The sequence below is a fragment of the Protomyctophum bolini genome, assembly GCF_963924005.1.
Source record: "Protomyctophum bolini genome assembly, chromosome: 4".
NCBI lineage: Eukaryota > Metazoa > Chordata > Actinopteri > Myctophiformes > Myctophidae > Protomyctophum > Protomyctophum bolini.
In genome coordinates, this window is record NC_137865.1 from 13745211 (window position 1) to 13763485 (window position 18275).

At 45.2% G+C, this 18275-nt stretch overlaps 1 protein-coding gene across 1 annotated transcript in view; it reads left to right on the forward strand.

The window, feature by feature from the left end:
- The window catches only part of LOC308313606 (NT-3 growth factor receptor-like), a gene marked incomplete at its 3' end in the record, with an annotated part of 222417 nt that overhangs the window by 193609 nt on the left and 10533 nt on the right, over nt 1–18275 (forward strand). The window contains exon 16 of the mRNA XM_080760819.1: nt 16717–16960. Within this exon, the coding sequence (XP_080616945.1) occupies nt 16717–16960 (244 nt within the window). The remainder of the gene's footprint in view (nt 1–16716; nt 16961–18275) is intronic.

The window sequence follows — 18275 nt, forward strand, 5'->3', positions numbered from 1 at the left end:
ATGAAGTGTGAACAGTCAACTGCTTATAAAGACTGCCTATGTGAACCGTTTAGATTGAAGGCGTATGTGTACGCTTGTTATCAAATGAGAATGGAAGAGCCGAGTTTGACCACAGGTTCTGGGGGAGAATGAGGTACTCCTCCAGCCTTCTGAGTCTATACCTAAACTATCGCTACGCTGGATTTTATAATATCTCACTGCAGCCAAAATGTGTACCCCCTCCCCTTCCCTTCCTCCTTTCCCTGCAGGGTCCTCATATAGCCTCAAATCACGCTTTGATACCCTTCCCCACTGAATTCATGCCGCCCAATATGCAACTCGCAGAAATGCTCTTGATACAGTCACACTTTCAAAACGCTGGCAGTGCCAAATCAAGGACAGCTCTGCATACTGCACTTTAAAGCCCTGTGTGTCTTTGTCTTTGGAAAGAAGTCATCTGAGCATCTGAGTTTTTAGAACTCTGTAGAAAGGGATACAAAAAGAGCACATGAAACAGTGTCTTGGATGGAGAAGCTTGCTGTGAACATCATGTTAGCGTTTTATTTAGCGCATAGTTTTTGGCTTTTCACACCATGGCTCTTAAAGGGCAAGCCATCTAGGTGTGTGTGTGTGTGTGTGTGTGTGTGTGTGTGTGTGTGTGTGTGTGTGTGTGTGTGTGTGTGTGTGTGTGTGTGTGTGTGTGTGTGTGTGTGTGTGTGTGTGTGTGTGTGTGTGTGTGTGTGTGTGTGTGTGTGTGTGTGTGTGTGTGTGTGTGTGTGTGTGTGTGTGTGTGTGTGTGTGTGTGTGTGTGTGTGTGTGTGTGTGTGTGTGTGTGTGTGTGTGTGTGTGTGTGTGTGTGTGTGTGTGTGTGTGTGTGTGTGTGTGTGTGTGTGTGTGTGTGTGTGTGTGTGTGTGTGTGTGTGTGTGTGTGTGTGTGTGTGTGTGTGCGCGCGCGCGCGCGCGCGTGAAATGTATTTTAATTCCTGGCATTTCTAAGCCGAAGCTATGATGCTGTGATTATTTGAATTCATATTAGGCTAAAATGCATTTGCACGACTTTATGGAATATTAACCCAATCCCTCCCGCCGCAAAATACCAGTAGAAGAGGAGATCCACAGCACACTGTGTCCACAGACAGCTGTGTGGGCCGCGGAACAGCCGTAATGGAGGAGTTCTCGACCGCACGGTGTAAGAACAGACAATAACCTCCCAAAAACTGGATTTTAGCTCATTTTGAGCAGAAAAAGGAGTATTGGGATCCGTGTGTATAGGCTGGACGGAAATTGACAAATGAGGAGTAGGAAAGGATTCCCCATGCATGCAGGGGCAGAGGCTGGTCCTGTCAATCTGCAACACTGCCTGCTTTCAATCAGCCACTTCACACCATGGAGTTATAGGCTATATAAACTAGAGGGTGCCCCGCCCCCAGCTGTTCATTTCAATGGAAGTTGCTCAGTGACGTTTGAAGCAACCCGGGAGAACACTCTACTTTTGTCTTGATTTGGCTGTCAAAGATTTGGTGCCCAAAATGCGGAAGTTCTAACTCCATGAACGCACCTGAATCCATTCATGAACGAGCGCTCTGTTGCTCATGCATATATTCGTCCACCTACTGTACACAGTAGGGTAGGGAGGGTTCACTGTCCACCTACTGTACACAGTAGGGTAGGGTTCATCGTCCACCTACTGTACACAGTAGGGTAGGGAGGGTTCACTGTCCACCTACTGTACACAGTAGGGTAGGGTTCATCGTCCACCTACTGTACACAGTAGGGTAGGGAGGGTTCACTGTCCACCTACTGTACACAGTAGGGTAGGGAGGACCTACTGTACACAGTAGGGTAGGGAGGACCTACTGTACACAGTAGGGTAGGGAGGGTTCACCGTCCACCTACTGTACACAGTAGGGTAGGGAGGACCTACTGTACACAGTAGGGTAGGGTTCACCGTCCACCTACTGTACACAGTAGGGTAGGGAGGACCTACTGTACACAGTAGGGTAGGGAGGGTTCACCGTCCACCTACTGTACACAGTAGGGTAGGGTTCACTGTCCACCTACTGTACACAGTAGGGTAGGGTTCACTGTCCACCTACTGTACACAGTAGGGTAGGGAGGGTTCACCGTCCACCTACTGTACACAGTAGGGTAGGGTTCACTGTCCACCTACTGTACACAGTAGGGTAGGGTTCACTGTCCACCTACTGTACACAGTAGGGTAGGGAGGACCTACTGTACACAGTAGGGTAGGGAGGACCTACTGTACACAGTAGAGTAGGGAGGACCTACTGTACACAGTAGGGTAGGGAGGGTTCACCGTTTCCCAGGCCTTCTGGGGGCCTGCACTCATACCACACCACCAAACAGCAGCACACCCAACTCCACCATTCACGCAGCACACCACTCTCGAGTCTCCACATTATAAGGAACACGACAAGAAACATATACAGTAACACAAGTTTGAAAATATTCTGGAACTAATCATAAATATACAAAATACATGTATAATACTTCATTCAAATACAAAATCATCGCGGCAACCGTTGTGTTATGTTTATGTTATGTTAACTTCCTTCCACAGAAGACGCTCAATTTAGCTAAATTGCTGATTGGTCAGCAACCTATCACTCTCTCTGTATGTCCTTTTGTCACTCTCCTCAAACAAAGACTTGGTATATGATGAATACAGATGATCATCCAGGCAGGTCATCATTGCCTGAGGGATGCCTAGTGGCTGATTCAGTCTGAGTCAGTGCCGAGGTTGGATAACAATGGCACTGATGAACCTGGTGATCACATATTATGCATTAACAAAGACAACTAGACAACCTCGGAGAGGTCGCAATTTTAAAAAATTGCAGAGTGTGGTTGCCGCAGTGACTTACATATATATACCCCTCCCACTGATATTGCCAGCCTGTTACAGTTTCAAGTCACACCTTAGATCGTGTGTAAGTAATTCGGAGGGGATTTAACCCCCGAAATTCTGGTTTTCCGACAAACGGTTACATTTATCGCGTTTGCGGCGCCCCCTATGGATGAAAATGGAATTGCTTTTGGAACTCGGTTGAACGAACCACCCCGGACATGTGATTCAAATTTGGGATGGATTGGACATTCCGTTTGTGATTTATGGCATTTTCGTGATATAGGCCCCTCCTACTGACTTCGGAAGACGATTACGGCCGAACGATACGCACTACCGAAAATCTGCAAATCTGTTTTAATCGGATGGGTCCAGAGATCACGTGTACAGATTTTTGTGAGATTTGGACAAAATCTGTAGGAGGAAAAGCAAAAAGTGTGTTTTGGACAAAATTCAAAATGGCGGAAAATCCATCATGGCGGAAATGGGCGTGGCCTATATGGGGAGATGCGTCATGACCCAAGGAATCCAGGGAAAAAATAATTTTGATTTTACGACATACGGTTCAAGAGTTATGAGCCAAAAGGTAAAGTGGGCTGTTATAGCGCCACCATGAGGCCGACCTAAAAATATATATTTTTAATTAATTTTAGTGATAATTAGGAAATATTCCTCCAAGTTTTGTAACTATAGTGCTTACAGTCTCAGAGGGAAAAATACTTGAATGTGATTTTTTGCATTTTTCCATTGAAGTCAATGGGATAATTTAATTCACTAATAAATTCATATCAATTAAACTATACAACATTTCTCTTAGCAAAGTACACGCCATCGATTCCCGATTTTTCCGGTCAATTTGACATATGGCTCAAGTGCGTACAGTCAAAACTGAGGGAGGGGTAGTGCGTCAAAATAAAGACTAGTGGAATAATAATAAGAAGTGGAATAAAGTGTTACAGTTACAAGAGTCTGGTTGCCCTGTTAGGGCAACCACACTAATGAGAAAATAGAATTGTATAAACTCTCTAGGTCGTCCTCAGACGAGCGCTCCATCGTCGCTTCCAGTCACCCCGGTTCTCCATCTGATCATCCATTCTGGCCATCTGATCAATTTGATAAAGACAACAATTAAATTATTGACTTGAATGAGACATTCTTTGAAAGGTTTTCTGAATATCTATATAACAGGTTGTTTTATAGGTTACGCCTTCTCATGTGTCACCATCAGGGGTTAAATCGTGTTGGATCAGGGTCCACTTGAACATCTTGAATGTGTTTGTAGCCCACCCACCTGACCACTTAACACGGCAGCCACTAAGCTATACCGTATACTTAAGTGGTCAGATGAGTGGATTGTGTGCATTTTCAGAGCATATTGCCAAACGTAGGTTTGATCAACATATTACATCTATCCAGTCACGTTTTCATCATGTAATCCGCAAGTTAATATAGAATATAGAATGGTGGTTAATTCTTTTCTCTTTACTAGAAATATAGTGGAGCCTGTAGTCCTTTGTCCTTAAAATAAAATGAAGTGAATATCCAGATACAATACTCAAAGTACAGAGACACATGCTTTACTTATGCACAGTACGCAAGCAAATGTACTTTTTAACTGCCCACCACTGCAGTGCTTTGCGTGTTTGTGTGACTAGAGCAGCGATGTTAAGGACCGCATCAAGCACATGTTGACATCGGTATACACAAGAGGGCTTATCACTCCCTCAATTATTTTATCACTCGGCTCATGCAGGGCACATAAAGGCTGTATACTGTATGTGATAAAACAGCATATCTCAGATAGATAGAGCACTGATGCTGTGTTCTTTATTTTATGAGTCAGAGTAAGGCATGCGTTCACCACTGAAACCCTTACTGGCCCACTTATCTCTTTGTGTTTGTTCTGATGTTGACTGTAGATTCTTTCATTTATTTATTTATTTTATCGATTGGTTGAGGTTTTGTTACTGGGGCAGAAAATGTGGCATTACAGTACAGTGCACCTGTACTATATCTCCTCACAGCAATCTATCAATCTCCCGTGAGGAAGACACAGTTTGAAAACCACTTAACTACTTGAATTGCCTCGGCGCTCAGTCCAATCTGTTTCTTTTCGACACCAAATCTGTTCGCCAAAGATAGCCAATCTATAGCTCACAGTGTCTCACAACGTGACACATTCTGAGATTTTAGATCGGCTTGTAGAGCTTGTAGAAATGTGTGCAATCTCGCAGCACGTCACAACACGGAATATTGCTACAGTGTAGATTTTTGTCCTAACACAAACTGCCATTGACAATAAGTGGAGAATTTACGTCATATGTGTCTGAGCAAATCGACATGTTACGTCATGATGGTGTACGATGATAAGAGCACCCCTCACTTCACACGGGTGTGATTTATTTATATATTATTTCAGAGGCAGCATTCACTTTCTTCTTTGATACTAGGCTATACAATGTATATATTGCTACTAGAGGTGCCGGGGGGAAGTCTCTTTCATAAGCTTTAGCCAAGAAATCAAAAATGTCATTCCAGAAACGTTGCAATTTATGACATTGAAGGAACTGATGAGACAAAGTCCCTTGTTTTCCGTTAAACACTTTCCACACAAGCACACATGGGAGAAGAATCTTTAAAGATTTTTTTTAATTTAGTTGGGGAATAGTGCAGCCTATGAACAATCTTAAATTGAATCATACAATGTATAGTATATTGCTATAGCTTTCCAATGCACCAGTGTCCCAATTTGACTCTCTTCTTTTGTCTTTCTCCTGTTGGTTTTTCTTTTGTTTTCTTGCAGTATATTTTTTTGACGGCAATACTTTTGCACTTTTACTCAAGTAAATTTTGATTTCCAGACTTTTACTTGTAAGAGACTTGGTACATTGCAGTATTAATAATTGTACTTAAGTACAAAAATGTGGTACTTTATGCCGCTGCTGTTGCTACTGCTAGCTGGGTAGTAGACAGTGATGAATGGATAGAGGTTCTTGGGGTGGGGAGCAGCTGTAGTCTACAGGGGAACGGAACAGGCGTGTGACCAGAGGGTTGACACGTCCAGGTGGGGGAGTGAGTGAGTGAATTCAGCTACTGTCAAGGCACTTAACCCCACCTGGCGTGTGCGCGTTTGTGCCGTCCGTGTGCGTGTGTGACTGGCAATGAGAGACTGAGACTGCGCTGGGAAGTTTCTAGGGAGTGTGTAACAGTAACTTAATAACTGTGAAGCAGTCCATGACAGTGGTTGTCAAACATTTTCATGTCTAGGACCCTCATATTGTTCATGTATTTGAAAATATTTAGTGTCACCCTTTTATGTGTCCTCCAAGCTCGACTATTTTACGAATTGGCAACAACTGTAATAGGACTCATGTGTTTAAAGTAGGGCTGGGATTAAAAAGAATAATCCAATTAATTAGATGGTTTAATTCTCCTCATCATGCATTTGGACCACGTGACCGGGAAACAATCAGTCACACTGGGTTCTCGGGGCTTCTGGGAAATTGAGGCCCAATGCAATGTCTATGAGGGACAATGGCCGCGCCCGTGTGCCTGTTGTTGTTGTCGGGACTGTGGAATATTTTTGGACGCAATTACAAACGATTTAAATATATTCATGTTGATTTACGTGAAATGGACCTACATTAGCACCTGGGTGATTATTCAAAGGTTAGTGAAATACTCAGCAGTCAAAGCAGTGAAGTTTATTTCACGATTTCAATTTTTCGCAGTTAAAACAGATTTTAGTATATAAATGAGTGAGGTTTTTAAATCTAAATGTCCCATCCACTGGGCCAAGCAATTATCGGTCTGATCAGTTTCTTCTCCTATTGCGTGCATTGGGGTTTGTTGTCTGTTGGTTGGTGAACCAGTATGATTGTTGTCTGTTGTTTGGTGCACTGGTATGATTGTTGTCTGTTGGTTGGTGCACCGGTATGATCGTTGTCTGTTGTTTGGTGCACTGGTATGATTGTTGTCTGTTGGTTGGTGCACCGGTATGATTGTTGTCTGTTGTTTGGTGCACTGGTATGATTGTTGTCTGTTGGTTGGTGCACCAGTATGATTGTTGTCTGTTGTTTGGTGCACCAGTATGATTGTTGTCTGTTGGTTGGTGCACCGGTATGATCGTTGTCTGTTGTTTGGTGCACCGGTATGATTGTTGTCTGTTGGTTGGTGCACCAGTATGATTGTTGTCTGTTGTTTGGTGCACCAGTATGATTGTTGTCTGTTGGTTGGTGCACCGGTATGATCGTTGTCTGTTGTTTGGTGCACCAGTATGATTGTTGTCTGTTGTTTGGTGCACTGGTATGATTGTTGTCTGTTGGTTGGTGCACCGGTATGATCGTTGTCTGTTGTTTGGTGCACTGGTATGATTGTTGTCTGTTGGTTGGTGCACCGGTATGATCGTTGTCTGTTGGTTGGTGCACCAGTATGATTGTTGTCTGTTGGTTGGTGCACCGGTATGATTGTTGTCTGTTGTTTGGTGCACTGGTATGATTGTTGTCTGTTGGTTGGTGCACCAGTATGATTGTTGTCTGTTGGTTGGTGCACCAGTATGATTGTTGTCTGTTGTTTGGTGCACTGGTATGATTGCTGTCTGTTGGTTGGTGCACCGGTATGATTGTTGTCTGTTGGTTGGTGCACTGGTATGATTGTTGTCTGTTGTTTGGTGCACTGGTATGATTGCTGTCTGTTGGTTGGTGCACCGGTATGATTGTTGTCTGTTGGTTGGTGCACTGGTATGATTGTTGTCTGTTGGTTGGTGCACTGGTATGATTGTTGTCTGTTGTTTGGTGCACTGGTATGATTGTTGTCTGTTGGTTGGTGCACTGGTATGATTGTTGTCTGTTGGTTGGTGCACTGGTATGATTGTTGTCTGTTGTTTGGTGCACTGGTATGATTGCTGTCTGTTGGTTGGTGCACCAGTATGATTGTTGTCTGTTGGTTGGTGCACCGGTATGATTGCTACGCCTGAAACTTGACCTGTGGTGAAAAAACTAAGCACTTGCGTTATTCTTCTAATCCAATCTCATAAATCTTTATGTAATTAATTAAGCAAAATTATTCGGTTAAAGTCCCAGGCCTAGTTTAAAGTGTCCCTAATTTTGTTGGTGTGGTCCATGATGCAACCCATGTTAGGCTTTGTTTTGTGATGTTCGTAGTTCTTCCATTTCCTTTTTATTTCTCCTTTGTTTTTATTACTGAATACTTGTCTAAAGAAAACAAAAGAAACAAAGAAAAAGTACAGTATGTTACTTATTTATTTAAAAGATAGAGAGCACATCTTTTTTCAAATAACCTTTCCTTTCCATTGGTTTTATATGTCACCTTCTCCATCACATACTGTACATGTCTTCCACTTTGTCCAGCTATCTATCCACCCTAGGTAGTTCCACACTTTTCCAACTTCTAGTTATTTGTTTTAGAGCTGTCATTCTGCTGTCATTCTGTGAATCCAACACTTTGTAAACTTTGGGTCCTGTTCCCAGCAGTAGGCTTATATTATGTTTTTCTAAATTCACAGCTCTCTCAAATATTTGTTCTATTTTTTTTTAGTCCAGAAGGTTTGTATTTTGGGACATGTAAGGAAAATATGGGTGTGATCTGCATTGTTCTCCCCACATCCCCTCTAGCAGCTGGAGTTTAGTGTGTACTTGGATATAGACAGACGTGTTTAGAAATACCATATGTTATCTTCCAAGCATATTCCTGCCAAAAGGGAGATCTTAAATAGTTGAAAATGTCTTTGAAACTCTGATTCCACTCATTCCTTTGTATAATTATTCTCAATTCTTTATCCCATTTGTCCTTAATGTGATCGAGATCTTCAATCTTATCTTCCTGAATTATTTGGTAAATTTGTCCAATTGTATTTTTATAACCATGTCTTTGATGGGATTTTACTATGAATCTTAAGAGAGGGTGGAGGTCTCCAAGTGTTCTAATTTTGAGAGTGTCTTCTCTCAAGTGCTCCTCACTTGCAGGCAGGGCTCCAGCATGCGACCTATTAAGTCACATATGCTACTTAATTTCTTAATGTGCGAGTTAAATTTGAACGAGGTCGCACCGGTGCTACTTATTGCTTTCACTCCCAGCCTCAACCATGAAGCATGGGCATTAGCGCGATAATAAAATATTACTTTATTCTCGCTCATTCCGTCAAGTCTCGCCTCCTCTCTCTCTTTCTCGCTCCCTCTCTCTGCCTGTCTGTCTGCACTGGTCTGCACACGACACACGTGAGTCCAACAGCGGCGGCGCGATCACTGATCAACTGAAAAAAAACAAAGATTTCAGCATCAGCTGTAAACTTAAGTTTCCCTGGAGCGCACACATTTACAACTGGGATGATGATGCTGTACATTGCTGTCGCTGAATCCACGGAGACAGCAGACACAGAACATATATGGGGGACTGTGCCTCGTCCCCGACCCCAAACACGGTAAACTTGTTGTTGAAAAATAGCTTCCAATAGCTTGTTATTTTGCGTTGAGTAGCGCTGTGTGCAGGCCAGGCTACATGCATGATCGCCTCGAACAAAATACATCTCCCACGTGAAACCTGGTAGCCTATATTCTTCGTCGTACAACGTGGTGTTGCATGCTGAAAATAGCAGATTTACAAGCTCACAACTCGTCGTGTCCACCACACGTTGTGAGCTTGTAGATCAGCTAGTTTCAGCACATGGAAATATGCAGGCTGAGCCAGGTTGGATTCCATGAGTTTCCATTTAGGACTCATCTTATTTGGTTTTAACTGTGCTACGTAATAATAATTAGTTAAATTAGGTACACCAAGACCACCTCTGTCTTTATTTTGTTGCATATGTATACATGTACATGTTCTTAGCAGTCCCTCCCAAACATGGAGACATGTGGGTGATACGTATAATGGTAGATTTTGGAATAGGAAACGTGGCAAAACATTCATTTAATAATCTTAATTATTTCCAGTAGGGTGGAGGGTATGATTCTCCATCTACACAAGTCTTGCTTTACAGAGTTTTAAGATTCCTTATTTCAAGGTTACACGGTTTGCAACCCTATCCTGGAGGGACACCAAATTAATATTCTTTTGGGCCTCAAAATGCAAAAGTTTGGGAGCCCCCTGTGTCTCTGTGAACAGTCCTTGGTTAGAATACTCCAGGAAAATAGTGAGTGGAGAGGGCCCTGTTAGAGCTGTCTGTGTGCTTGCTAAGCAGCCTGACACTGAGTGATGGATGAGTCTGTCTTTGAGAATAAAGCAGCCTGATGAAGTGACAGTCTGACAAACGGAGCTGGCCTCCCAGAACATACTGTACTGGCAGACTTTGGTTAAAATAGTGCCTGTTGTATAAGCATCGCTTCATGTCAGAGGAAGGAGCTGTCTGTGTATTTGGGTGTTATGGACCAATCTTATCAGACAGTGATTGATCGATGCATGCACGGTTCCGTACGGGGGAGGGGGATATTTTCTTAACCACTGGAGCCCTATATACGTCTTTGTATGACAAATGGCCAAACATAGCCAAACTTCAAGGTGAGCTTATACGTTTATTTTTTATATATTTTTAATGCAAATAAAAAAGAAAACTTGTTACACGTTTTGCCAAATGTTTAGCCAGTGGCCAAAATAGGGACACAGTTTAATGTCTTAGCATACAGTACATTTTTAATTAACCCATTCAAATTGGGAAAGCATGTGTGTAATTTTTTTTTTTTATGTTGGCTATTCAAAAAAGTAGCAGACCTACAAGCTACTGTAAATGGTAATTTGTGCAGTATAGCGCTTTTTATCCAAAGCACTTTACATAGATTGTGCATTACATTCACACACACATTCACTCACCGATGACGGAAGAAACCATGGCACCAACCTGCACATCGGGAGCAATTAGGGGTTCAGAGTCTTCCTCAAGGACACTTGGACACTAACTCTGGGGGAAACACTTCAATTAGGGGTTCAGAGTCTTCCTCAAGGACACGTCGACACTAACTCTGGGGGAAACACTTCGACACTAACTCTGGGGAAACATTTAGGGCTTCAGAGTCTTCCTCAAGGACACTTGGACACTAACTCTGGGGAAACACTTAGGGCTTCAGAGTCTTCCTCAAGGACACTTGGACACTAACTCTGGGGGAAACACTTCAATTAGGGGTTCAGAGTCTTCCTCAAGGATACTTGGACACTAACTCTGGGTGAAACACTTCGACACTAACTCTGGGTGAAACACTTCGACACTAACTCTGGGGGAAACACTTAGGGGTTCAGAGTCTTCCTCAAGGACACTTGGACACTAACTCTGGGGGAAACACTTCGACACTAACTCTGGGGGAAACACTTAGGGGTTCAGAGTCTTACTCAAGGACACTTGGACACTAACTCTGGGGGAAACACTTAGGGGTTCAGAGTCTTCCTCAAGGACACTTGGACACTAACTCTGGGGGAAACACTTCCGCTCGTGTCACTTCATGCCATGCTGCAGTGAGCAGTGGCGGATTAACCCTTCGTGGTGCCTGCAGTGCTACGACCCATTTTGAGTTTGCTATTTTTATTTTGTATTGAAAGGCATTTGTAGAATCGAATCAGCTTCAATTGTGATATTATCAAACTAATAAATATCAAGCGTCTACCTTTTCCAAAAGGAAATGTATTGTATATGTTTGACCAGAAGCAGGGATAGAACGTATCCTGTATACAAATGAATGACCACAGGGGAGATATCAAAAGCAGAGGCAAATCCTGCTCCTGCTGCATTTCGGACATGGTAATACAATGTATTACAATGTGTTACACCAAAGGTCAATTTAGTGTCATCATGAGATATATAGTACAGTACAAAATGTCATATGGATGACATATTCTGTTCTATAAGCTTCCCCTGCAGAGAGAGGGCACGTTCGGAAATACCGCAGCGGAGCGCAGCACTGGCCTATTAGTTTGCATTGCACAGTGCGCTCATAGTGCGCTATTTCCGAACGTGCCCTAAATGAAACGGTATATGGATTGTATATTTAAATATAGAGATGAGTGGAAGTAGAATTTCTGTGTAAAATATGAAATATTGAGATTCTCTCATAAGCCACAAACAGTGTCTATAGCTGTGTGGGCAGAAAGGCCATCTGGGAAAAGGAAGGTCCTCCGTGCGCGCCCCGGTCTAATGTGTGGAGTTGCCCCTGAGCAGGACGTTTAACCCCTAACTGCTCTCCGAGCGCCGTTCAACTATTAATAGCACCCACTGCTCCTAATAGGATGGGTAAATGCAGAGGACAAATTGCCTGTGCAAATTTACAGTAAAAGAAAAAGAAATCCCCAAAGGAGTGGGTACCAAGTTCTGAATTATTACTAGCCCTTACCCGTTGTGAGATATTGCCCCCCCCCATTGTGGCCGCAGGGGGTACTGTGCCCTGGGTGCGTATTTTTAATTAACTAATACATTAATTATTAATGTATAAGTTAATAAGTTAAGGAAGGAAAAAAAAACTCCATATTATTATAGTCAATGCCTGTGTGAAAAGTGGGAGTGATTGGTGCAGACAGTGAGGAGCTACGGCAGTCACAGTGCACACACAGACAGACATTCAGACAGACATGATGATGATGATGATGATATCATGGAAATGTATCCATGAAACCCTAGTTGACCAATGTACAGTAGGGCTCTATGTTTGGTCCGCTTTTTTCGCTTTACGCCAAAGCTTTACACCGAAAATAGTGTGAGCTACATCTGCCATTTTAAAACCGTGAGTTTTCTTCCCCACCACTTAAACCCAGTATAGTTTGTTGACTGGAGTCCCCCAGGGGTCTATACTAGGCCGTCTCCTTTCCCCCCCACTACACCTTATTGTCTTCACTTAAAGGAGTGGTGCAATGAACAATCCGGGAAGGAACAGAATGCATTCTGAGATGGATTGGGCCAAACCATAAACACGCTGTGTCGTTGACTATCATTGCTCCATTTGTGCGCACACGCATTCACGTATGAAACATAGCGCTCACGTGTCATGCCCCAATAACATGAATGTGCGCAATGCTAGTCAACGGACCAGCGCTGGCTCGCTCAATGCCAAATTCGGCCACTATGTCCATTTCGCCTCAGGGTTTCGTCCCGGTGCCGTCTCTATTAATATATACTCTAAGGCGCACACACATGCAGATCTGTTTGTGAACAAAGTCACAGAACGACAGGGAGCAAAGCTCATGGATTATTTCTACCCTATAATGTTTTCAGATACATATTTTAGCATGAAGTGTATAGTGTAATACAATGTACAATGTAACACATTTTTTGGCATCCATTGTTAGGTGTGCCCATATGATGGTCTAAACGTGTGAAAAACTTATTTTTCATTTCACTACGTCTTAAATCATGACTGTTCTTCTGTCTGTGTGTCCCAGCAGACTGTCTGTGTGTCCCAGCAGACTGTCTGTGTGTCCCAGACAGCAGACTGTCTGTGTGTCCCAGCAGACTGTCTGTGTGTCCCAGACAGCAGACTGTCTGTGTGTCCCAGACAGCAGACTGTCTGTGTGTCCCAGCAGACTGTCTGTGTGTCCCAGCAGACTGTCTGTGTGTCCCAGCAGACTGTCTGTGTGTCCCAGACAGCAGACTGTCTGTGTGTCCCAGCAGACTGTCTGTGTGTCCCAGACAGCAGACTGTCTGTGTGTCCCAGACAGCAGACTGTCTGTGTGTCCCAGACAGCAGACTGTCTGTGTGTCCCAGCAGACTGTCTGTGTGTCCCAGCAGACTGTCTGTGTGACCCAGACAGCAGACTGTCTGTGTGTCCCAGCAGACTGTCTGTGTGACCCAGACAGCAGACTGTCTGTGTGTCCCAGCAGACTGTCTGTGTGACCCAGACAGCAGACTGTCTGTGTGTCCCAGCAGACTGTCTGTGTGTCCCAGACAGCAGACTGTCTGTGTGTCCCAGCAGACTGTCTGTGTGTCCCAGACAGCAGACTGTCTGTGTGTCCCAGCAGACTGTCTGTGTGTCCCAGACAGCAGACTGTCTGTGTGTCCCAGCAGACTGTCTGTGTGTCCCAGACAGCAGACTGTCTGTGTGTCCCAGCAGACTGTCTGTGTGACCCAGACAGCAGACTGTCTGTGTGTCCCAGCAGACTGTCTGTGTGTCCCAGACAGCAGACTGTCTGTGTGTCCCAGCAGACTGTCTGTGTGTCCCAGACAGCAGACTGTCTGTGTGTCCCAGCAGACTGTCTGTGTGTCCCAGACAGCAGACTGTCTGTGTGTCCCAGCAGACTGTCTGTGTGTCCCAGACAGCAGACTGTCTGTGTGTCCCAGCAGACTGTCTGTGTGTCCCAGACAGCAGACTGTCTGTGTGTCCCAGCAGACTGTCTGTGTGTCCCAGACAGCAGACTGTCTGCGTGTCCCAGACAGCAGACTGTCTGCGTGTCCCAGACAGCAGACTGTCTGCGTGTCCCAGACAGCAGACTGTCTGCGTGTCCCAGACAGCAGACTGTCTGTGTGTCCCAGACAGCAGACTGTCTGTGTGTCCCAGCAGACTGTCTGTGTGTCCCAGACAGCAGACTGTCTGCGTGTCCCAGACAGCAGACTGTCTGCGTGTCCCAGACAGCAGACTGTCTGCGTGTCCCAGACAGCAGACTGTCTGCGTGACCCAGACAGCAGACTGTCTGCGTGTCCCAGACAGCAGACTGTCTGCGTGTCCCAGACAGCAGGACTGTCTGCGTGTCCCAGACAGCAGACTGTCTGCGTGTCCCAGACAGCAGACTGTCTGTGTGACCCAGACAGCAGACTGTCTGCGTGTCCCAGGCAGTGGAGGGACTCTAGGGCTCGTCACGACAGCCTCTTCTCATGAGGCTTGCAACACTAGAGCTGTGGCTGGCATGCTAACGATATGCTAATGACCTGCATTATGTCTACCGTGACTGGATGTTATTGGCTCCCATGATGCTTTGCACAGTGACATGGAACATTGGTACTTAGTTGGCAGCCGGGCTGAAGTCTCGTGCGTGTGTACGCGTGCGTATGTGTGTGTATGAGTGCACGTGCGGGCGTGAGTGCATGTGTGTGTGTGAATATAATGTCTCTGTCCGTCTCTCTGGGCCTTCGCTAATTTCAGCCCAGTAATTGTGTTTCCATTAATGTGCGGGCATCAATTCTTTGAGGATGCTGCTAATTTACGTGCACCTAATACGCTCCACCCCACGATGAAGGACACGCGCACGCACGCAAACACACAAGCACGCACGCACACAGACACACACACACACACACACACACACGCATACGCACACACACACGCACACACGCACGCACACACACACACACACACACACACACACACACACACACACACACACACGATTTAACAAAAACAGAGGTCATCACAGCTCACTATAAATCTCTATCTCTCTCTCTCTCTTTGTCTCTCTCTCTCTCTGTCTCTCTCTCTCTCTCAAAGCCCAAAATGGCCATGACACTATATATTACATTCTCAGTGCATCAAGGAAGACGATGCGTCATACACCATTCATTAGTCATTACGGGTCACACTTATAGGCTCTTCACAGCGTCGAGAGGATTATCCGTGCATGTGAACGTCATACTAGCTGGCACTGTCGAGTGTGCAAGTTCACTATACCAGCGGGACCGTCTGTTTTCTTTTGTATAAAATCTTTTCTAATAGCAGCCAAATACATCTTGAGACGAAACACTGGTTTAGATAGGAGAGAGAGACCGGAAACCGAGGACACATGTGCAGCAGGCCAGGGGTTCTCAACGTCTTTCGGCTGGGCACCCCTGAAAATGCTTTGGCCATGTCTCACCCCCTATACAGCAGGGCTAGGTGCCCCTTACAACAGGGCCTCAGTCCACTGGGTTCCCCTTACCTTACAACAGGGCCTCAGTCCACTGGGTGTCCCTTACAACAGGGCCTCAGTCCACTGGGTGTCCCTTACAACAGGGCCTCAGTCCACTGGGTGTCCCTTACCTTACAACAGGGCCTCAGTCCACTGGGTGCCCCTTACCTTACAACAGGGCCTCAGTCCACTGGGTGTCCCTTACAACAGGGCCTCAGTCCACTGGGTGCCCCTTACCTTACAACAGGGCCTCAGTCCACTGGGTGCCCCTTACCTTACAACAGGGCCTCAGTCCACATGGGTGCCCCTTACCTTACAACAGGGCCTCAGTCCACTGGGTGCCCCTTACCTTACAACAGGGCCTCAGTCCACATGGGTGCCCCTTACCTTACAACAGGGCCTCAGTCCACATGGGTGCCCCTTACCTTACAACAGGGCCTCAGTCCACTGGGTGCCCCTTACCTTACAACAGGGCCTCAGTCCACTGGACCTCAGTCCACTGGGTGCCCCTTACAACAAGATACTAAATATCGTGTGGAGCATGCCACGCATACAGCATTTCCCATACCTCTATGAATGATTGACAAATAAACCCTCTTGATTGACCATGCACTATTACCCCAATTTAGGCCCTTACAACAGGGCCTCAGTCCACTGGGTGCCCCTTACCTTACAACAGGGCCTCAGTCCACTGGGTGCCCCTTACCTTACAACAGGGCCTCAGTCCACTGGGTGCCCCTTACCTTACAACAGGGCCTCAGTCCACTGGGTGCCCCTTACCTTACAACAGGGCCTCAGTCCACTGGGTGCCCCTTACAACAGGGCCTCAGTCCACTGGGTGCCCCTTACCTTACAACAGGGCCTCAGTCCACTGGGTGCCCCTTACCTTACAACAGGGCCTCAGTCCACTGCAGGGTGCCCCTTACTGGGTGCTGTCTTTTTTATTATTTGATCAGTGCACAAATTGGCTGCACAACCAGGCACCCCCAGCAGGACCTGACCCATTTAATGAATGTCTTTACTCACTTTCTAATTGGTTCCTTCTTTCTCGTCCCCTTCCTCAGAGCCCATGGGCCAGACGCTATGATCTTGGTTGACGGACAGCCCTTGCAGACCAATGGGGAGCTGGGCTTGTCCCAGATGCTGCATATAGCCAGTCAGATCGCAGCTGGGATGATCTACTTGGCCTCGCAACACTTTGTGCACCGTGACCTGGCGACCAGGAACTGCCTGGTGGGAAATGGCCTCCTGGTGAAGATCGGTGACTTCGGCATGTCCAGAGACATCTACAGCACAGATTACTACAGGGTAAGGGTAAATATAAATCAATAACGACTTTACCGCACACACCCTACTTTTAGTTTTTACATTGGCTGTTTATCTTGTACACTATATAGCTTTTATTTAGTGTCTCTCTTTCCGGCACACAAGACTCTCACGCAAATGTCAGTGTCATGCTGACACACCTTTCACACAGTTGAATTGAATTGAAAGAATGGGGACATACTATGGGGACAGTATTCTTTTTGAAGTGCTGTAGTTTAAAAAATAGCAATAATGAACTTATTTCTTTATTTCTCCCTATTTTAGACTTGATTTATTTTTGTAATGGACATGTTTTGCCTATGACAGGCCCACAATTGGGATACCAAGTTGAATGTGGTTAATGTCCTCTGGAACCGGTTGATGATACGTTTGTCACTTGGTTCCTGTGGTTTGAAGAAGCTTAAGCAAAGCTGGCAGTACTACAGGAGACGCCACTATAGAGCAGCCAGTCAATGGTATCTCCACACGTGGACATCCTCAACATTATAATTGGACTACCGGGAAATCGGTTGTATTTGGCAGTACACGCCAACGACTCCAGTGGGTCTCATCCTCCTAAGTAGCTTCTGTGGACTGTTTTCTCTTCAACGACGGACTCTTAACCCATTCTGACCTGAGATCAGATTCATACGAGGTTTCCACTGGACACACACTGGTCTGATTAACCCATTCTGACCTGAGATCAGATTCTAAAAATGTCAGTCGTTCTTTGATTTTTCAAAAATAGCAGACCTACAAGCTCGTAGCGCGCCACTCGGTGGCGCGCTATGAGCTTGTAGATCTGCTATTTTTCAATAGCTAAAGCATAACATGATGCTAACACCAAAATGGTTTCCCGTTCAGAATGAGTTAATGCCCCGCCAGGGCCAAGTTTAGACAGCAACTGAAGAAAAAGGAAGCTGGACTACTTTGAGTTTGAACCCTTTGAAGGTCCGATCTAGTTGTTGGCCAGGAGTGAATGCTGAGCACTATAGTGTTGTGACCGCCAATAATTTTAATCAAAGATTTGAATATACTTGAATGAAGGCTTGGATTGTATTGTATTTTATTTTGTAGTTATTTGATTTTTGTATCCCCTGGTCAGGTTCAAGGTTCTTTAGTTGTACCCAGTGGTACAACAATTTGTTTCGTAGAAGGGAGATACAGCAATCCAATTAAAAACAAGACATCAGACTATCTAGACATAAAACATGTCCTATAAAAAAATAAAGCATCCTATCCATGTGAAGCACTCTAACACACGCACATGCCATGCATGCACGCCACACGCACCCACAAACACCCACAAACACCCACA